Raw genomic sequence first — 23266 nt, forward strand, 5'->3', positions numbered from 1 at the left:
GTTGTAAACCTCGCGATAACCGCTTACCCTGAAAAAACATTGTTCTGATTGCTCTTTAGTTTGTTTCCTATCAATAGGGGATAATTTAAACACATTAGTATGTATACACATACATGCGTACATACCAATCCTTGAAGTTAAACACCAAGCCTTGCTCCCCTTTTGCATATATAATAATCAGGGTTGTCATGGAATCCAAGTCGCTTTTGCGTATTGTTGGAATTACAAACCAATATTGATTTCAATTGGTGTCATAAAACCGTATTGGTTTTGCTCTTTTCGAATGTAAATAAAAGCGATGTTCGAATCAGCTGTTTTGCGATGCACCGGCAATTTTGATGTTAATTTTTGCAAAATTTTATAAAATAGTTGTTTTGTGCATTTAAACAGAAATAAACAAATTTATTGACATCAAAACGGGATCAGCAGTTGTGGCATTTATATTATTGGAAGAAGAAAGTTGCGAGAGGGTCGAAAGGAAAATTTTGAGAGATCGCAGCAATCCATTTAAGTTACCAGAGACAGCGTAATTAAAAATATTTCTTAATGTGGGTTTCTAAATATTTATAGTGTATTTGCAGTTACATTGTATACTATCGCATAAACAAAGAGGCTTTCCGAATGGTATTGGACACCACTGAAGGACGCTCAACTGGATCGAAATTTCTGCCAGTGCTGCAACTAGCAGCTACGTTACGATTTTTAGCTGAAGGATCCTATCAAAGATCAGTTAGCATGAGTATAGGTAGAAGCACAGTGTCAACGATTTTAGATGATGTGCTTCGTGAGTGCGAATTTTAAACTCCAGTTAAAGTTGACTAGAGTTTAAACTTGCCACTTTGATAACATAAAATAATACCGCACATCGCAGCTAAGTGGCAGAAACCGACTACCACACCGAAGATACTGGGTTCACGCTCCGGGCAAAGCAACATCAAAATTTTAGAAGCAAGGTTTTTCAATTAGAAGAAAATTTTTCTAAACGGGGTCGCCCCTCGGCAGTGTTTGGCAAGCACTCCGAGTGTGTACTTCTGCCATGAAAAGCTCTCAGTGAAAACTCATCTATCTCGCAGATGCTGTTCGGAGTCGGCATAAAATAAGTAGGTTCGTCCCGCCAGTAGTTGTATACCACAAAATATGGCAATTTTTTTTACGGTTATTCCTTGTAAGAGGTTGGGCCACCTTCACGATCAGATATCAATGCACATATTAGGAATTTTTTTTTTTGAATGAAAAACGAAGAATGTTGAGCAAGTTCATATCAATTGCTTCAATAAGTATAGGTACATTAGTGTGTTTATTAAAAATTTCTCGAATTTTTTTATTAAAAAATAACGTCGTATAGTCATTTGAAACAAGCCTATCCAACAGTCAAGTACAACTGGTATGCAGTGTTTCGTCTATGTTTCTGCATGAAAAATAGTATTCCTTCTACGTGAAAATCCCACATCAGGCAAAAGCCGATAGATTTACGAAAGTTTTGGTTTTAAAAGCATTTAAATCGGTTAAATATTTTTAGAGAAGCTCTGCGCTCGCTAGAAAACATTTTAAAGTTTTCGAACACGACTCCAACAGCTTGGAAGCATATGGCTTCAAGTGTCAAAAAATCAACGATTTTCCAAAAGTTAATCGGTGGCGTAAGCCCTTCAATCAAGTTTTCTAACTTTACTTAGCAGAAGTAGTAACACATTCTCTTAACATGATATCTTCGATGGATTGTGAAAGATTAAATATTTTTATAGGTTATTTACAATACAAATTGATTTTTTGGAAAACTATATCTGACTGAGCCGGGTATCTATCAACGAGTAGTAAGGAACCCCTTCACAGTTTTTTCTAAACGCCGCCCTGATAAAACGTTCAAACCGCCACATGGAGCCTTCCTACAATATCGGTTGCTTAATGTGAAAATATGCTAAGTCACTTTTTACGAATTCTACAGGAGACGAAAAAAACTGAGTAATTTTTGAAATAACCTTTTTTCAAAACTGTGAATGAGGATACCTTAGTTGCAATACTTTTGAGTGTAGAAGCTTTTAAAAAGATAAATAAAAATCATGTATGCTAACCAAGCGGCCATTTTATGACTTAGCACAATTTCCTCACTCAAAACAAATTTTTTCTCCTGACTTAGCACTTTTTACTCAATATGTTTCTCCATCACTCCTCCCCTTTAATGATTGAAATATAACACCAGAACTATTTATTTAACAAAAAATACTATTTATTTGTCAAACTATTTCTAACTATTGGCGACCACGGTGGTGTGATGGTAGCGTGCTTTGCCTACCACACCGAATGCCCTGGGTTCACACTAGAGGTTTACGCCGATCACTTTATCGGCGGCGGCGCGCCGGCATACGCCGGTGTTCTTACTTTAAAAACTTTTATTTTTCTATTTAAAAAAATAGTATTTAGGAAAAGTTTTGCTTGTATGTATTTAAGGAAATCAACGTGTTGGCCTTTTCGGAAAGATCCGGGGTTTTGCCTCAAGATCTCGCATACCGTTCAAAAATTTTCAGGAGTAGCTCCTTGCGCGGGGATTATCCCTCGTTCACTTACTCCAGAGAGCCTTCGAAACTGACCCCGGTCTTTGGAATTGGTACTGCTGCGTCTGCTGAAAAGAAATAGAGATACATAAAATGGTCACAGTTTTGTCTGTACATCTCGTGCAAAGCGTAGTTTCACCTGGGGTTAACTCCTAATAATCGTCGCGAACACAATTTCTTTAAATCATTTGTGGCTCTTTGGCGGTAACGCACAAAAGCGACTTACGGTTGCTATTAATGGTCTCTTAATACTCATGATTCTCGTGGCACAGGGCGCCTCCAGTTTTTTCGGCTGTTTTTAAGAGCTACAAATCCCCATGTGCGAACAGTAGCAATCCCGACCACCAATCGCTACCACGCCTCGTGACCCTCACACCATATGCCAGCACAGAAGTTATAGGACTGCGACTTCGAACTCATACCTTCGTCGACGTCACTTTCGCAGAAGCTCTTTGTGTAGCTCCGAAGACCTTCTAACGGATGCTTTTGTCGCGATATGCTGCCGAGCTACACCGGAGAAACACCTTGAAACGTTAGGGAGTGACTATTCGGCCTAGGATGCCGCCTTCGAAATCATAAGCAAAGTAGGTGGATGCCATTGCGTAATGGGTGAAAATCGTATAATCCTCGACGCATCTAAATAATTAAAATTTTACAAGGACCTTGGATAAAAATTTTAAAATGTACACCAATGTTTGCAGACGTTTGTGTTCACATCATTGATTTCAATAATCTTCGTTAAATCAAGCCGATATTTTAGAATGAAAGTCGACCGATTTTAAGTTGAAAGATGTTATCTGCTGTTTTCCGGCCTTATGATATAGGAGCTCATTATGGATGACAGCGTAGCTTCAGTTTTCAGACCAGTTCGACCGTCCACTACTTTAGGGTAGTAACACACACGGCCATTAGTTCGACTGTCTTGGGAAAGCTTTTGGTTTACCACTTTTAGTGTTCTTGCGAAGGACAAAGCCTCACTCAGGCCCGACGAGAGGGGAGGGCTGAGGGGGTCATTTACCCCGGGCCCGGGCTTTAGGGGGGCCCGGGAATCTCAAAATGATATCCAATTTTAAAAAAATAAATAAATAAACAAACCACACCTTTAATCACCTTTCGTAGATTGCAATCATTTCAAATTTCAACAAATTTTATAGATCTCTTAACGTGTCTGCACCCCGCATAAGGTGTTGTTCGTTTTTGGCGTCGGCTTTGTAGCATAAAGTTGAATTCGTTTTCTGTTGCAACAGAAAAATTCGGTATGAAACGACGATCACGAGACTTATTTCATAAACAACACCTTTTTGGTGATAGTTGATTCGGTTATTGCATGAAAAATTAGAAGAACACCTTTTCTTTTTTGTGGCATTTTGGATACATGGATGAGGTTTCAATACGAGAAAATGCCGTTCAATTTGTCAGCAAATACAATTCAGACATTTCAGTGAGTTTAGGAGATGTATTGATCCAATTTAAGCACATTTACTTAGCAAATTTTAACGAAAATCTGTCACCATTTGAATTGTTGAATGCTATATGTGCTCTAAATCTAGCTACAATTTTCCCTAACATTTGTGTTGTCCTACGTATTTTTTGTACCATACCTGTTACATTAGCTAGTGCTGAACGATCCTTCAGTGTTATGGAAGGATAAAGAACTTCCATCGATCGTGTTCAACTCAAGAACACCTGTTACATTAGCTAGTGCTGAACGTTCCTTCAGTGTTCTGGAAGGATAAAGAACTTCCATCGATCGTGTTCAACTCAAGAACGCCTTACTGGACTTGGCATACTCTGTATTGAAGCACCAACAGCGAGGCAATTGGATTTTGACACTATCATAGATAATTTCGCAGCTGTTAAGGCCAGGAAAGCCCACTTGTGTTAACTAAACTCTTTTAATATACTAAATTACTACAAAAAATATGTGTATTGCAAATGGAAGAAACTTATTTCATACAATAAATGTAGTGTTTAAATAGAACTCTATAAGTAATAAACTGTACTTATTTTTTCATTAGTTTTCACACCTCTATTCACCGATTTTTAAAGTGCAATATTTCTCGCAATCTATATAATATTTTTTTTTTACAAATATATTAATACTTTATGAAGAATGTGTTGATCTGTATGAATGTGTAGATAAATTAAAGTTCGTAACTATATATTTATTGAATATTATATACATGTATATACAAATGCATATAAATATGTAAAAATGTTAATTTTATTTTTGAGAATTTGTTCATTTTAGTATGGGGGCCCGGATTTTCTCTCGGCGGTCCTGGCCTCACCTGGTAAATATATGTGCCTATGAAAAAGGAGCGGTAATGTTTAGGTGTATTTATACTTGCTTGATAGGCTATAATCAATGTGATTCACTCCAAGGGACTAGTTTGGATAGGGCCGCCAACTTTATGTCAAACCGGGAGACTTGGGTGTTGAAGGATGAGGTGTGAAAATCAAAATTAACGCTTCAGACGCTATTGCATAGTTACGCAAATAAACAACAGATGTTTGAATGTAAGCCCAAGTGATTTTTCAAACCCTTCTCATACGTACATATATCCTCAACTTAAGTATGAGGTAAGAATCATTTCAAATGAGTGTTTATGCCCCTAGAACCTACTAAAAGATTTTGCATTACTGATTTCGATTATTCTTTCAGCCAATCGCAATATACATTTTTTTTTTAAATCGGCACCTTTTTTGGGTATTTTGCTTTTTTAAACAACTTGAGGACAATTTGAAAACATATTCGCCTTTGGTAATTTTATTTGAATTCATTGTTCATTATTAATTTTTTGAAAAAAAAATATGCAAAGTGAGCATAAAAATTTATTATATAACTTTTCTTTTGATGTTTTGTTTTAATAACTTGGTGAATTGGATGATGCAAAGTCCGTGTTAAGCTGACATCGAAAGCGAAAAAAGTAAAAACTTTTTGTTTTTTCTTTATTAATATATCGGCCGAAGCAGCTCCTACCCAGAAATCATTTTAAAAAGAGTTTGGCCCAACTAAAGAATATGATCACTTTAAATGTTTAGAACTCGTCCTTTTTCATGACTTCAAGTTCTTTGCGCAACCTCTTAATCTTCATAGATTGACGTAAGACTTTATATATATTCGTTTATGCGCTATACGGATTTTTTTTCTCCATACAACGAAGAGCCACCCTAATATGCCCACAGATAAGGCCAATCATCTCAACTTATCATACAGAAGTATTACTGGCACGGTTGCCAGCTTGCGTCCATTTGGACCAAATTTGGGCAGCTCCAACCCCGTTTGGTCTGCTGGTCCTTTTTTTCAATTTTGGTAATTTTTGGGCGAGCCGTCACGATTTTGGTAGTTTGATTTGAATTTTTGAATTTTTTTACTTTCATAACAATCGCAACACGGATAAAAAAATTTGCTTGTTTGAATACCCTGTGAATGGCAATCCAAGAAACTCTCACCAGCAGAGCCGATAGCTGTTGGCACCGTTAACAGATTGACGACGCCGTCGTCATTTTGACGATTTTCAACTAGAATGACGCTTGGGCGATTTTGTAATGAAAAATGACGATTTAAGCCTGCCTTCTATGTAAGATTTATTTTAAATATTCAAACACCAAGAAATTACATATATTTAAAATTAAGATACAAGCTTTATTGAACATTGTATACCTTATACTAAAAATATGCTAACTTTTGCTGCAGACGGAAGCAATAACATGACCGACTCGAAGCATTCGGTCGCCCGAATTTTTGAAAAGGAAATTTCTAACTTAATCACTTTTAAATGTATATGTCATTCTTCGGCGCTTTGCTCTTCGTATGCCTGCTTAAAGCTAACCAGCAGTGTAGAAACATTGATGCGCAATGTGTATAATTACGTTTCCAATAGTTCTCAGAGAAGTACCTACAGATCATAACGAAAATCGATACTGATGATACCTACTCAATTGAAAAATATAATTGCGCTATTGGAATTGCAGCCAAAAGAGAAGCTATATCTATGTCAAACTCGCTGGCTATCCTTAGAGGCAGTAGTATACAGAGTATTAGAACTTTATGAGCCTTTAAAAATATTGTTTAACTTCGCTGTTAATGTTGACAAAATAGAAAATGCAAAAACCATCCTTGATAACTTGGATGACATTAATGAAATTTATCTCTCCTTGAAGTATATCCTTCAAAATATTAATAAATTAATAAAATTTTCCAGAGTGAGGGGCTTCAAGTACATAATATGTATTCGGAAATAAAAATTGTATAATTTTGTAAAGTCGGAATGTATTACATTCGACAACATAGAAATTATAGATTATAAAAACATTTAAAATATATTGCAAAGTGATCAAATTTATATAGGAGATTTTGCAATGGATAAACTTATCGCCTCTAACATTTCCGAGCAACAAGATTTTATTATTTTTTTATATTAAACTGTGTGATCAAATTAGAAAGCGTTTTGATTTTAACAATGTTGTTCTACAAAACTTAAGTTTCATGGATCCCAAAGAAGTTGCAGGAAAAAAAATTTATTTTTTGCATATGGTCTTGCAACATTTTTCGCAAACAATCGATCAGAAAATTGTGCAGGACATTGATAGCGAGTATAGGGAATTAAAGTTTTTAGAATTTAAGAAATATTTTGAAGACATTTCTAAGGTTCCTCCAGAAGTTGTTTGGAAAACTATTTCTACTATCAAAAGGGCTGACTCTACATACGCTTTTTTTAATTTATGTGAATTCGTTGTAGATCTAATGTGCTTGCCACACTCTTCAACGAATGTAGAACGAAAAAATAAAAAAAAATGTAAGGCGCGATAACCTCCGAAGAGATCTAAGGCCGAGCTTCTCTTCCAATTTGCGTCGTGCTCCTCTTGATTTTCCCTACAAATTGGCCGGACGGGACCTACATGTTTTATGCCGACTCCGAACGGCATCTGCAAAGCAGATGAGTTTTCACTGAGAGCTTTTCATGGCAGAAATACACCCGGAGTGCTTGCCAAACACTGCCGAGGGGCGACCCCGCTTAGAAAAATTTTCTTCTAATTGAAAAATCTTATTTCTAAAATTTTGATGTTGCTTTGCCCGGGAGTTGAACCCAGGGCATACGGTGTGATAGGCGGAGCACGCTACCATCACACCACGGTGGCCGCCAATGTAGAACGAATTTTTTCTAAAATAAATTTAAACAAAACAAAAATCCGAAACCGTCTGGAAATCGATACATTAAAAGGAATATTGCTAGCCCAAGATTATTTAAAATTGAATAACTTTTCCTGTCATAATATTGAATCGCAAATAAATATGCTAAAAAAATGAACGCAAAAATGTAAAACTAAGAAACTAAAATGATATAGGAGTTTATGCGAGGAGTTTCGAGCTCAAAGAAAACAAATGCAAAATCGTTGTTAAAATGACTGAAAACAAGTACCTTTTGTATGTAATACAAAATTTATCTTTTAAGATGTTTTTGTTATTTATAAAATAAAACGAAATGAATTAAAAACGATTGTATATGTTGTATGTGGCAACAAAAAATAACAGTCAAAGACAATTTTCAGAAAAGCGCTTTTAAAGTTAATATTGTTGAATGAAATCCGGCGATCTCATTTTGGTTTCCAGCGAATACAATTGTACATCCCCTGGTAACAACCCAACTTCGTCCTAACTGAACTTTGGTTGTTGCCATAGATGTAACGATTTTTGACGACTTTTGGGTGGTGTCTGACGACTTGGAAAAGAAATATATGGCAACGCTGGCTATTGTCCGGTTTTACATAGAACGCTTTGTCGTGTAACATTGTGCGTGTCTCGAAGTGGCGTTAGTGCAATACAATTATCAAATTTAATGTCAAATCCCGAAATAAAAGCGTATATGCTGTTTCTCGCTTATATTCTTAAAAATATAAGTACCTTAAATAAAGAGTTCAAATCAGAAAAGATTCGTCTGCCATTCCTATACGATCAAATTGAAGCACACTTCAAGCTTATCTTGAGCAACTTCATGCATAATGAGTACAAAATATTTCGTTGTTTTATAGCTTTTAAAAACGTTTAAACGATTAAGCGCCTATTAAGTAAGTAAGTAAGTAAGTAGTAGTGAACAGCGGAGGCATTGTTAAATAAAGCACTGCTAAAAATCCAATGTAACTAGGCTATGTTGAAGCGCGCCTGTAAATATACGACACAATTTGGATCAAAAAACATGCTTTGTGGATTGCATTCCAAAAGCAATAGATATTTAGCATTGCATTCTCCAAAAAATTATATACGGCTTTGCATTTGCTACGTCATGGCAAATACGCAACCTCAAAAACCGTGGTTTATTTTTGTTGATGCGTTGCAAACATGTGATATAAGTTATATATATTACTGATCTCTACGATTTTTTTTGACGACATTTTTTGTAATATATGTAAGCACTGTTTGAAATTCGAAGCTCCTATCTGTTAAAATGGGGCAGAAATTACGAAAAGTACCAAAAAGTACCCTTATTTTGTGTATTTGGTGTTGGAAACGTTGCTACAGCAAATGAAAGCTACGGATCCTGAACAATTTTTTTTCGTTAAAAAAATTTTTTTTTTGCATATTTTGTTTTGTTTTGACAGTTGTTAATTCGTTATTCAAAATTGAAAAAAAATAAACTATGGATTTTTATGTTGCGTATTTGCCATAACATAGCAAATGCATAGCCGTATAATTTTTTGGCGTTTTGTGTAAAACTATTACACTCCCCTATTGCATGCTTGAAAAATTTTGATGTAAGTAATAAAACTTACTACCTTGAATTAAAAAATATTTTTGTTTAAAGCTGAAGTATTTCTTGAATGTGATAACTTTACAGATGTACAACGACTTGCGGTAAAAAAAATATTTTAGATTTTTATATTGAACTCTTAAAGCAAATGCAAAAGCGCTTTGATTTTTCTGGATGTGATATACAAGTTTTATGTACAACATAAAAATACCGTCAAGTTATTAGCAGAACTCGGAACTTCTATAATACCGTTAATAAATAACTTTTCGTACTTGATAAAGTACATTGCATTGTTACACAATGGAAACTTTTAAGGCTGTTAAATTGTGATTTTAAGCCTGATATAGACGTTTTAGCTTTTTGGGAAAAAATAAGCTTTTATAGAAATGGTATGAACGAAAAGTGTTTTGAAGAATTGCTTGGTTTTGTGTAAGATTTACTGGTCTGCCACATAGTTCGGCGGCCGCAGAACGAAATTTTTTTGAATTGTCTCTTATTAAAACCAAATTACGCAATCAATTGGAGTTTATTTCAATCAACCACATAATGTTAGCCAAAGAACTTTGTACGCAAACCCAGATTCTCATTACGTTTGGTCGGTGAAAGACATAAAACTGTTTTTATTATACTTTTTTTTTTCGATGTAGCCCAGAATATATTATAAACATATATGATTTAAGTTCTTAAATTTATACACATACATATGTGTATAAGACTGAAAAATATGACCATAAGCGATAAAATGTATTTAATTATCATCATCAATAATTATCATCAATTTTAATTGAAGCACTTTTTGTTTGTTTGTAACGTCGTGTTGTTTTGTACTTTTTAAGTTGTTGATTATTGCATTGTTCGCATACCAATAAATGAAAACAAATTTTGGTCCTTTTTTTGAAATTTGGTCCTTTTTTTCGACGAAGTTTGGTCCCAAATGAAAACAGGCTGTGGCAACCGTGATTTCTGCCGTTAATGTTTGTAAACACACATTCACATACCCATATAAAGAGGGTCTTTCTGTACATATGTAAATACATTTGTATTTATATGCAGCCAGAAAACCTTGAATAGGTCAAGAACTCTCGCGTAGTTTCTGGTAGTACTTGAAAACACAGTATGTGCGCTCAGCGAGCCGATTGTTTCAGCAACAGCTGTGAGTATAAAAGGGGCTCGGTTTTCCGATGAGTGGCATAGTTGAATTTCAAACTGCAACAAAGTAATACGCTGAATAAGCGCTCACAAAGCATACATAAATATAAACAAAAGATAAATATTTCAACACAAATTTTTCGCAAAGTTTGTTTATTAAAGTGAATAAAAAACAAAATAAAGTAAAAATGTCGACACTACCATTGCTCCTGAGTTTGGCAAATGATTTGAGCCGTTTGACTCCATTCTACGAGCCGGTGTTTTATACTCGTTGGCCTGCAGTTACAACCTCACCAAGCGGCCAGTTGCGGAAATTTGAAAGAGACTTACCAATAGCCACAGTGGGTAAAGATGGATTTCAAGCGAGTCTAGATGTACAACAATACAAACCAAGTGAGCTAACTGTTAAAGTGGTTGATGATCACATCGTGGTCGAGGGCAAACATGAGGAACGTGAAGATGATCATGGTTATATTTCGCGTCATTTTATCCGTCGTTACGCACTTCCAAAGGGTTACGAGGCCGATAAGGTGGTTTCCACGCTGTCATCGGATGGTGTGTTAACAGTTAGTGTACCTAAACCAGAAGCCATCGAAGACAAAGCCAACGAACGGGTGATACAAATCCAGCAGACTGGCCCAGCACACTTAAACATTAAGGAAAATCCAAAAGAAAAACCCGAAGAACAGAAGGATAAGAACAAAAAGAAATAAACTTCAAGCTTTAATATTGTCAGTCGTTTTAGTCACTGAAATCCGGTGTATACATTCAAATTCATTAAATTATTGAACTGTTAAGAGAGTAAAGTCTGCAAATTACTTTTTGTATTGGTTTTTTTTTTTTTTTATTATTTTTTAACTTTGTGTTCAGAATAATAAAACACATCTTAAAAGCTACGTGTTCTTTTATATTATTTATGGTGGTCAACAATTAATGCCACTTTTTGAATAAACTTTTCCTGTGGAACCTTAAGTCGTGTCGTTTTAAACAGTGGTGTTGGTCAAATTTGTTGTAAACTTCGCGATATCGCTTACCCTGAAAAAATGTTGTTCTGATTGCTCTTTAGTTTGTTGTCCTATCAATAGGGGATATAATGTCTAGTTTTTCAGTGCGAATTTTAAACTCCAGTTAAAGTTGACTAGAGTTTAAACTTGCCACTTTGATAACATAAAATAATACCGCACATCGCAGCTAAGTGGCAGAAACCGACTACCACACCGAAGATCCTGTATTCACGCTCCGGGCAAAGCAACATCAAAATTTTAGAAGGAAGGTTTTTCAATTAGAAGAACATTTTTCTAAACGGGGTCGCCCCTCGGCAGTGTTTGGCAAGCACTCCGAGTGTGTACTTCTGCCATGAAAAGTTCTCAGTGAAAACTCATCTATCTCGCAGATGCTGTTCGGAGTCGGCATATAACAAGTAGGTCCGTCCCGCCAGTAGTTGTATACCACAAAATATGGCAATTTTTCTTACGGTTCTTCCTTGTAAGAGGTTGGGCCACCTTCACGATCAGATATCAATGCATATATTAGAGATTTTTTTTTTGAATGAAAAACGAAGAATGTTGAGCAAGTTCATATCAATTGCTTCAATAAGTATAGGTACATTAGTGTGTTTATGAAAAATTTCTCGAATTTTTTTATTAAAAAATAACGTCGTATAGTCATTTGAAACAAGCCTCTCCAACAGTCACGTGAAAATCCTACATCAGGCAAAAGACGATAGATTTACGAAAGTTTTGGTTTTAAAAGCATTTAAATCGGTTAATATTTTTACAGAAGCACTGCGCTCGATAGAAACCATTTTAAAGTTTTCGAACACGACTCCAACAGCTTGGAAGCATATGGCTGCAGGTGTCAAAAAATCTAAGATTTTCCAAAAGTTAATAGGTGGCGTAAGCCCTTCAATCAAGTTTTCTCTAACTTTACTTAGCAGAAGTAGTAACACATTCGCTAATTCTTAACATGATATCTTCGATGGATTGTGAAAGATTAAATTTTTTATAGGTTATTTACAATACAAGTTGATTTTTTGGAAAACTATATCTGACTGAGCGCGTTACTATATTTTCTACTCTTTTAAGACTGTCTAGGCCATTTATTGTTCATCTCGAAATTGGTCGGATATGGTCGAAAGTGGCATCAACTGATGCGCATCACAGCCAGTTATAAAAATCCAATTGCGAAATTAAACACTTTCTAACCGTTCAAAAGTTATTTAAGAAAACAGGCGATTTCAATGCCAGCTTAATACGGATTTCGTATCACCGAATTCATCAAGTTATTAAAACAAAAGACTTAAACAAAATTTATACAATAAATTTATATGCTCACTTCGCATACTTTTTTCAAAAAATTAATAAAATGCAATGAATTTAAATAAAATGTGCCAAGTCGAACATATTTTCAAATTGTCCTCAAGTTGTTAAAAAAGCAAGTTGCGCGAAAAAGGTGCCGAATTTTATATCCCGATTGGTTGAAAGAATAAGCGAAATCAGTGATGCAAAATCCTTTAGTAGGCTCCAGTGGTTTAAATTCTCCTTTGAAATGTTTCTCAGCTCACACTTAAGTTGCATATATCTTCAACACGTATGTGAAGGGTTTGAAAAATCACTTTATTTGCTTAACTATAAAATAGCGTCTGCAATCTTAATTTTGATTTTCATACATCATCATTCAAAGCCCAAATATCCCGGTTTGACATTTCCTAAAGATGGCAGCCCTATCCCCAACTAGTCCCTTGGAGTGAATCATATTGGATATAGCCTTTGAAGCATGTTTAAATACGACCTACACGTGATGGCTCCAGCAAACGTCTGCAAATTTTGGTCTAAATTTCTAAACCTTTTTTTATGTAGATTCGCCAAGGATTATACCATTTTCACCTATGAGTTACGTAATGATATACACTTAGATTGCTTATGATTTCGATGGCGGCATCCTTGACCGAATAGTTAGTCCCTAACGTTTCAAGATGTTGTTTTTTTGTGTAACTCGGAAGCATAGCGCGACAAAAACATCCGTCAGAATGTCTTCGGAGTTACACCTAGAGCTTCGAGGAAAGTGACGTCGACGAAAGTAGGAGTTCGAAGTCGCAGTCCTATGACTTCTGTCCTGGCATATGGTATAAGGGCCAGGATGCGTGGTAGCGACTGGTGGTGCTACTGTTCGCACCTCGGGAATTGTAGCTCTTAAAAGCAGCCGAAAAAAAGAAGGCGCCCTTTTTCGGATCAACAATAATCCAGCTTTGATGCTAATCGGTAAAACTGTGCCAATAGAGTCTTGATTATTTATTAGTAGATAACTGATAGCAACCGTAAGTCGCCTTTGTGCGTGACCACCATGTAGCCATAAATGATTTAAAGAAATCGTGGCGACGTCGGGTATTAGAGTTCATTAGTTGTGGACAATATGATACTCTGAAATCCAGCCATTCAATTCAGAGGTTTGCGCCGATCACTTTGTCGGCGCGCTGGCCACGCCGCCGTCGCCGGTATATAATAAAGTCTACGCCGCCGCCGCCGATTAAGTGACCAGCGTAAACCTCTACTAGGAGGCCACCACATGCTTTTGATTGTGGCTGTGAATGGTGAAATGCAAAAAACATAATGGCAGAATACCTGAACCATTTTATAGACATTACCTACAATGTCTGCTGTTAAAAGTTCAAAATCAGATCAAGACTGTTTTTGTATAAGGAAATTTTTTGCCTGCTTTGAGCCATTTAATGTATTTAACGTATTTAGATAACAGTAGTTGAGGCGATACGCAGGATACACTAAAAAACTCTTTCGGGGATAGTTAAAATGTTTTCGCCGGGGCCTACCAAGGAGCAACTAGAACGTTCATTAATTCGTAAACATTTTCGCGAAAAACATCTCAAATCGCCATAAAAATTGATATGTGATATTTTTGACACACAGATCCGTTTGAAGGGATGAGAGCAGAGACCGTTAGAAGGAATGAGGTTGAGACTGGGGAAAAAGTTTATTTAAACTATAAAATACATATCGGTCATTTACTTCAATAGTGTCATAACTCAAAAAACAGAACTTTTGAGTTAATAACATATATACGTACCCAATATCATGATCTATGTTGTATAAAAAAATCTTTGTGATCAGTTACCACGTGCTATCAAAATGAAAATGTGCCTTTATATGCGCAACATATGGCAATTAAAATCTTTGAATGGCTCTTCTGGAAAATTATGTTTTTTGAGTTATGACTCTATTGAAGTAAATGAGTGATATGTATATATAACATACATATCGTTAGCTTAATGTGAAAATGTGCTAAATCACTTTTTTTTGAAAAATTGTATTTTAATGCAGTTTTAAAACTGAATTCAAAACACCTACATCGATCACAAAAAAAAAAAAAAATATTTTTATCTTTCATTTTTACGTGCTGTGGGCAATGATGTGTAAATGTGCTAAGTCATCAGCTGTTAAAAAGAATGTGCTAAGTCAACCTGTCAATAATATCAATCTGAATTACTAGTCATTTCTTTGTACGCGCATGCTTTGTTGTTGTTATATTAACGATAAAGACACTACCCGAAGGCTTTGGGGAGTGTTACCGATGTTGATGGTCCTTTGCCGGATATACATAGATCCGGTACGTCCCGGTATCAAATCACTATTAAAGTACTAGCCAGACCATCTCGGGAACGATTTATATGACCACATTAAACCTTCTAGGCCATCCCGTCCTCCCCACCCCTTGTTCCATGAGAAACTTGGGGTCGCCAGAGCCTCGGCTGTCAATGAAACGGGATTCGCCACGGATAGGTGAGGTTGACAATTGGATTTGAGAAGCTATATATTGCGCTGGCAATCCCTTGAGGGGGTTGCGCAACACAACCCCTTGAAATTGAATTCACCCCATTGAGGTATGCCTTTGGTGTTTGATAAATGCTTTGCGCTGCCCATAATCTACTCCAATTCTTACATGCCGATAACTACATGCTTTCTTACAGACTAGTTAAAACTAGAAAACAATTCAAGCTTAAACGGCAAGCATGAGTGAGATAAAAGTTTTTCTGTCATGCAAAGCCTGCATATCAAGCAATTTGTACCTGCTGGTATATGATGGGAGGCCGTCTGGCCAGTAAAACATACGTAAAGCAATTTCTGTAACAATTTTTTGAACTTCCTCAATTTTATAGGAGTTAGATTCATAGAAAGGATTCCATATTGTTTTTGTTTTTATCGGCCTATTGATAAATGATTCAAGATTCGATTCGAGCTCAAGGCCAGAACAATCATTTTTTTCTAATGATAATTATTGTTATTTTTTAATTTTTCTAAATTTGAAAAATTGTATTTTGTTTTTGGAATAGTAAGTAGAAAATTTGTCAGACAACCTGCCATAGCTGCCCAGATAGATCCATTTCGAAGGGTGCTAAGCCTTCATCATCAGTGCCTAAAGCGTACAGTGCCTAAAGCGTACTGATGATGAAGGCTTAGCACCCTTCGAAATGGATCTATCTGCGCAGCTATGGCAGGTTGTCTGACAAATTTTCTACTTACTATTCCAAAAACAAAATACAATTTTTCAAATTTAGAAAAATTAAAAAATAACAATAATTATCATTAGAAAAAAATTATTGTTCTGGCCTTGAGCTCGAATCGAACCAGGATTCCATATTATTGAGCAATATTCAAGACCACTTCTGACCAAGGATATACATATAAAGTGCCTTCAACGTCATAGGGTCCTTAAAGTCACTGGTGTTACGTCTACTGAACCCAACCATTGCAAAAAATTTTGAAGCAATGAAGTAATGTGACGAGAAAAAGAGAGTTTGGAGTCAAAAATTACAAATAATAAAAAAGTTATAAATAGAAGAGGTGCCATGACTTCAATTGCCCCCAAAATTTTCAACTTTTAGAAATTTTCAAGTACGCAGGCATTGTGAATTCATACAATTCTCGATCACATGTTCGATCGCTGTTCGATTACTTAAATCATTTGTTCAATAGTGTTTTTCAAACATTTTTTAGACGACTGGTATATTGCATTATTTACATATTTTAAAATGTTTGCTTAATTGGCTGCTCATATTTTGTCCATTAACTAGATTTTAGAAATGAATATTAAAATGTAGTCTAATTTTCTGTAGAAACATTTAAAGGAAAAGCTGATTTGAAACACAAATGGACAATTCATGGCACTTCAATTTAATAACCGCGAGCAAAAAACAAACCTATCTTCCATTCTCTTGCCATTCGCGACAGCCGTTCTCCTTGTCAGCTATTATTGGACAGGTAGGTATGGAAATGGAGGAATAGAAAGATTTTTCACTTGTATGAGCGCAAGCTTGTACCTTATGTTACTTGACTTTAACGGTTGCAAATTTCATATACATACATAGCTATCAATTTCTGTTTAGTTTTGAGAATATTTTCCGTGACGGGTGTTGGTCATTTCTTCTATACAATGAATGAAGAAAAACTGTTTTCATTCGTATTATATTTTAATCTTAGTTGTCCGATATCTAAGACTGTAGTCATTTTAAAAAAGCAATGAATTAAAGACATAAAATTGCTTTGAAAAGGAGTAAATGTTTCTAGGATAAAGGAATATGATCATTTGAAACGTTTAGAACTCCTCCTTTTTCAGGACTTCAAGTTCTATGCACAACCTCTTAAACTTCATAGATTGGCATAAGACTTTGTATATATTCGTTTAGCGCTAATCGAATTTTTTTTCTCCATACAACGAAGAGCCACCCTAATATGCTTATAGATGAGGCTAATAATCCCAAATTATCATACAGAAATTACTGCCGTTATGTTTGTACACACGTTCACATGCCCATATAAAGAGGGTCTTTCTGTATATACATACGTACATTTGTATTTATATGCAGCCAGAACACACTGAATTGGTCAAGAACGTTCGCGTAGTTTCATGGCGCAACGATACAAGGTGGCAGCATGGAACAGCTGATTATAAACTATCATTCCGCTATGCGTAGTTTCTGGTAGCACTTGAAAACACAGTATGTGCGCTCAGAGAGCCGATTGTTTCAGCAACAGCTGTGAGTATAAAAGGGGCCCGATTTTGCGATGAGCGGCATAGGTGAATTTCAAACTGCAACAAAGTAACACGCTGAATAAGCGCTCACAAAGCATACATAAATATAAACAAAAGCTAAATATTTCAGCACGAATTTTTCGCAAAGTTTGTTTATTAAAGTGAATAAAGAATAAAACAAAGTAAAAATGTCGACGCTACCATTGCTTCTGAGTTTGGCAGATGATTTCAGCCGTTTGACTCCATTCTACGAGCCGGTGTTTTATACTCGTTGGCCTGCAGTTACAACCTCACCAAGCGGCCAGTTGCGGAAATTTGAAAGAGACTTACCAATAGCCACAGTGGGTAAAGATGGATTCCAAGCGAGTATGGATGTACAACAATATAAACCAAGTGAGCTAACTGTTAAAGTGGTTGATGATCACATCGTGGTCGAGGGCAAACATGAGGAACGTGAAGATGATCATGGTTATATTTCACGTCATTTTATCCGTCGTTACGCACTGCCAAAGGGTTACGAGGCCGATAAGGTGATTTCCACGTTGTCATCGGATGGTGTGTTAACAGTTAGTGTACCTAAACCAGAAGCCATCGAAGACAAAGCCAACGAACGGGTGATACAAATCCAGCAGACTGGCCCAGCACACTTAAACGTTAAGGATAATCCAAAAGAAAAACCCGAAGAACAGAAGGATAAGAAGAAAAAGAAATAAACTTCAAGCTTTAATATTGTCACTCGTTTTAGTCACTGAAATCCGTTGTATATATTCAAATACATTTAATTATTGAACTGTTAAGAGAGTAAAGTCTGCAAATTAAAGTTTGTTTTCAGAATAATAAAATAATACTTAAAACATAAAGCTATGTGTTCTTTTTTTTTTTTATTATTTATGGTGGTCAACAATTAATGTCATTCTTTAAGTAAACTTTTCCTGTGGAACCATAAGTCGAGTCGTTTTAACCAGTTATGTTGGTCAAATTTGTTGCAAACCTCGCGATGTCGCTTACCCTGAAAAAATAATGTTTTGCTTGCTCTTTGGTTTGTTGTCCTATCAATAGGGGATAATTTAAACACATTAGTATGTATATACATACATTCGTACATACAATCCTTGAAGTTAAACACCAAGCCTTGAAATTTGTAAGTATTAGAGTGGTGCCCAGATTGCTCCCCTTTTGACATGGCGCAACGATACAAGGTGGCAGCATGGGACAGCTGATTATAAACTTTTCATAGTCAGCTGAGCAGAGCTCACAGAGTATATAAACTTTGTTCGCATGAAGGTAATCCGTAACGGGATAAACTAATCGAGATAGATATAGACTTCTATATATCAAAATGATCTGGGTGAAAAAAGAAATTCATTTAGCCATGTCCGTCCGTCCGTCCGTCTTTCCGTCGGTCTGTAAACACGCTAACTTGAGTAAATTTTGAGATATCTTGATGAAATTTGGTATGTAGGTTTCTGGGCGCTCATCTCAGATCGCTATTTAAAATGAACGAAACCGGACTACAACCAAGCTCACTTTTTCGATATCGAAAATTTCGAAAAACCGAAAAGGTGCGATAATTCATTACCAAAGACGGATAAAGCGATGAAACTTGGTAGGCGCGTTGACCTTATGGCGCAAAATAGAAAATTAGAAAAATTTTGGACAATGGGCGTGGCACCGCCCACTTTTAAAAGAAGGTAATTTAAAAGTTTTGCAAGCTGTAATTTGGCAGTCGTTGAAGATATCATGATGAAATATGGTAGGCACGTTACTCCTATTACTATATGTGTGCTAAATAAAAATTAGCGAAATCGGATGACGAACACGCCCACGTTTAAAAAATTGTTTTTTTTAAGGTCTAATTTTAACAAAAAATTTAATATCTTTACAGTATGAAAGTAAATTATGTCAACATTCGACTCCAGTAATGATATGGTGCAACAAAATACAAAGATAAAAGAAAATTTCAAAATGGGCGTGGCTCCGCCCCTTTTCATTTAATTCGTCTAGAACACTTTCAAGGCCATTAGTCGAACAAAAATTTCCAATCCTTGTGAAATTTGGTAGGGACATGGATTCTATGACGATAACTGTTTTCTGTGAAAATGGGCGAAATCGGTTGAAGCCACGCCCAGTTTCTATACACAGTCGGCCGTCTGTCCTTCCGCTCGGCCGTTAACACGATAACTTGCGCAAAAAACGATATATCTTAACTAAACTTAGTTCACGCACTTACCTGAAGTCACTTTATCTTGGTATAAAATATAGCCGAAATCCGGCTATGACCACGCCCATTTTTCCGATATCGAAAATTACGAAAAATGAAAATTTTCAACTTTCTATTATGAATTTTTAGAAATTTTTAAGTACGCAGGCACTCTGAATTCATACAAGTGGCGAATGTTTGATAAAAATGTTCACAATAGTAAACAGCCTCGATCACCTGTTCAATCGCTGTTCGATTAATTAAATAATTTGTTCAATAGTGTTTTTCAAACATTTTTTAGACGACTGGTATATTGCATTATTTACATATTTTAAAATGTTTGCTTAATTGGCTGCTCATATTTTGTCCATTAACTAGATTTTAGAAATGAATATTAAAATGTAGTCTAATTTTCTGTAGAAACATTTAAAGGAAAAGCTGATTTGAAACACAAATGTACAATTCATGGCACTTCAATTTAATAACCGCGAGCAAAAAACAAACCATTCTCTTGTCATTCGCGACAGCCGTTCTCCTTGTCAGCTATTATTGGACAGGTAGGGTATGGAAATGGAGGAATAGAAAGATTTTTCACTTGTATGAGCGCAAGCTTGTACCTTATGTTACTTGACTTTAACGGTTGCAAATTTTATATAGCTATCAATTTCTGTTTAGTTTTGAGAATTTTTTCCGTGACGGGTGTTGGTCATTTCTTCTATACAATGAATGAAGAAAAACTGTTTTCATTCGTATTATATTTTAATCTTAGTTGACCGATATCTAAGATTGTAGGTATTTTAAAAAAGTAATAAATTAAAGACATAAAATTGCTTTGAAAAGGAGTAAATGTTTCTAGGATAAATGAATATGATCACTTGAAACGTTTAGAACTCCTCCTTTTTCAGGACTTCAAGTTCTATGCACAACCTCTTAAACTTCATAGATTGGCATAAGACTTTGTATATATTCGTTTAGCGCTAATCGAATTTTTTTTCTCCATACAACGAAGAGCCACCCTAATATGCCTATAGATGAGGCTAATAATCCCAAATTATCATACAGAAATTACTGCCGTTATGTTTGTACACACATTCACATGCCCATATAAAGAGGGTCTTTCTTTATATACATACGTACATTTGTATTTATATGCAGCCAGAACACACTGAATAGGTCAAGAACGTTCGCGTAGTTTCTGGTAGCACTTGAAAACACAATATACGCGCTCAGCGAGCCGATTGTTTCAGCAACAGCTGTGAGTATAAAAGGGGCTCGTTTTGCGATGAGCGGCATAGTTGAATTTCAAACTGCAACAAAGTAACACGCTGAATAAGCGCTCACAAAGCATACATAAATATAAACAAAAGCTAAATATTTCAACACAAATTTTTCGCAAAGTTTGTTTATTAAAGTGAATAAAGAATAAAACAAAGTAAAAATGTCGACGCTACCATTGCTCCTGAGTTTGGCAGATGATTTCAGCCGTTTGACTCCATTCTACGAGCCGGTGTTTTATACTCGTTGGCCTGCAGTTACAACCTCACCAAGCGGCCAATTGCGGAAATTTGAAAGAGACTTACCAATAGCCACAGTGGGTAAAGATGGATTCCAAGCGAGTATGGATGTACAACAATATAAACCAAGTGAGCTAACTGTTAAAGTGGTTGATGACCACATCGTGGTCGAGGGCAAACATGAGGAACGTGAAGATGATCATGGTTATATTTCACGTCATTTTATCCGTCGTTACGCACTGCCAAAGGGTTACGATGCCGATAAGGTGATTTCCACGTTGTCATCGGATGGTGTGTTAACAGTTAGTGTACCTAAACCAGAAGCCATCGAAGACAAAGCCAACGAACGGGTGATACAAATCCAGCAGACTGGCCCAGCACACTTAAACGTTAAGGAAAATCCAAAAGAAAAACCCGAAGAACAGAAGGATAAGAAGAAAAAGAAATAAACTTCAAGCTTTAACATTGTCACTCGTTTTAGTCACTGAAATCCGTTGTATATATTCAAATACATTTAATTATTGAACTGTTAAGAGAGTAAAGTCTGCAAATTAAAGTTTGTGTTCAGAATAATAAAATAATACTTAAAACATAAAGCTATGTGTTCTTTTTTTTATTATTTATGGTGGTCAACAATTAATGTCACTCTTTAAGTAAACTTTTCCTGTGGAACCTTAAGTCGTGTCGTTTTAACCAGTGGTGTTGGTCAAATTTGTTGCAAACCTCGCGATGTCGCTTACCCTAAAAATAATTTTCTGATTGCTCTTTAATTTGTTGTCCTATCAATAGGGGATAATTTAAACACATTAGTATGTTTACACATACATGCGTACATACCAATCCTTGAAGCTAAACACCAAGCTTTGAACTCTTTAAGTATTAGAGTGGTGCCCAGATTGATCCCCTTTTGAGATGGCGCAACGATACAAGGTGGCAGCATAGGACAGCTGATTATAAACTTTTCATAGTCAGCTGAGCAGAGCTCACAGAGTATATTAACTTTGTTCGCATAACGGTAATCCGTAACGGGATAAACTAATCGAGATAGGTATAGACTTCTATATATCAAAATGATCTGTGTGAAAAAAGAAATTCATTTAGCCATGTCCGTCCATCCGTCCGGCCGTCGGTCTGCAAACACGCTAACTTGAGTAAATTTTGAGATATCTTGATGAAATTTGGTATGTAGGTTTCTGGGCGCTCATCTCAGATCGCTATTTAAAATGAACGAAATCGGACTACAACCAAGCTCACTTTTTCGATATCGAAAATTTCGAAAAACCGAAAAGGTGCGATAATTCATTACCAAAGACGGATAAAGCGATGAAACTTGGTAGGTGAGTTGAACTTATGACGCAAAATAGAAAATTAGAAAAATTTTGGACAATGGGGGTGGCACCGCCCACTTTTAAAAGAAGGTAATTTAAAAGTTTTGCAAGCTGTAGTTTGGCAGTCGTTGAAGATATCATGATGAAATTTGGTAGGCACGTTACTCCTATTACTATATGTGTGCTAAATAAAAATTTGCGAAATCGGATGACGAACACGCCCACTTTTAAAAGTTTTTTTTTAAGTCTAATTTTAACAAAAAATTTAATATCTTTACAGTATAAAAGTAAATTATGTCAACATTCGACTCCAGTAATGATATGGTGCAACAAAATACAAAGATAAAATAAATTTTCAAAATGGGAGTGGCTCCGCCCCTTTTCATTTAATTCGTCTAGAATACTGTTAAGGCCATAAGTCGAACAAAAATTTACCAATCCTTGGTAGGGCCATAGATTCTATGACGATAACTGTTTTCTGTGAAAATGGGCTAAATCGGTTGAAGCCACGGCCAGTTTCTATACACAGTCGACCGTCTGTCCTTCCGCTCGGCCGTTAACACGATAACTTGCGCAAAAAACGATATATCTTAACTAAACCTAGTTCACGTGCTTATCTGAAGTCACTTTATCTTGGTATAAAATATGGCCGAAATCCGGCTATGACCACGCCCACTTTTCCGATATCGAAAATTACGAAAAATGAAAAAAATGGCAATTCTGTACCAAA

The 23266-nt window shown here is 35.9% G+C and overlaps 3 protein-coding genes across 3 annotated transcripts; all 3 read left to right on the forward strand.

Annotated features, from left to right (window-relative positions):
* The first annotated feature begins 10446 nt into the window (after window positions 1-10446).
* Window positions 10447-11346, forward strand: LOC137233948 (heat shock protein 23-like). The gene has a single exon (XM_067757505.1). It carries the CDS (start codon window positions 10639-10641, stop codon window positions 11161-11163), a length of 525 nt encoding a protein of 174 aa, XP_067613606.1. The 5' UTR covers window positions 10447-10638; the 3' UTR covers window positions 11164-11346.
* Window positions 11347-17511: 6165 nt separating this feature from the next.
* LOC137233949 (heat shock protein 23-like) lies at window positions 17512-18354 on the forward strand. The gene has a single exon (XM_067757506.1). The coding sequence runs from the start codon at window positions 17683-17685 to the stop codon at window positions 18205-18207; it is 525 nt and encodes a 174-aa protein (XP_067613607.1). The 5' UTR covers window positions 17512-17682; the 3' UTR covers window positions 18208-18354.
* A 2542-nt stretch (window positions 18355-20896) lies between these two features.
* LOC137253050 (heat shock protein 23-like) lies at window positions 20897-21804 on the forward strand. The gene has a single exon (XM_067789351.1). It carries the CDS (start codon window positions 21133-21135, stop codon window positions 21655-21657), a length of 525 nt encoding a protein of 174 aa, XP_067645452.1. The 5' UTR covers window positions 20897-21132; the 3' UTR covers window positions 21658-21804.
* Window positions 21805-23266: the final 1462 nt, after the last annotated feature.

The sequence above is a fragment of the Eurosta solidaginis genome, chromosome 5 (assembly GCF_040869045.1).
Source record: "Eurosta solidaginis isolate ZX-2024a chromosome 5, ASM4086904v1, whole genome shotgun sequence".
Classification (NCBI taxonomy): Eukaryota; Metazoa; Arthropoda; class Insecta; order Diptera; family Tephritidae; genus Eurosta; species Eurosta solidaginis.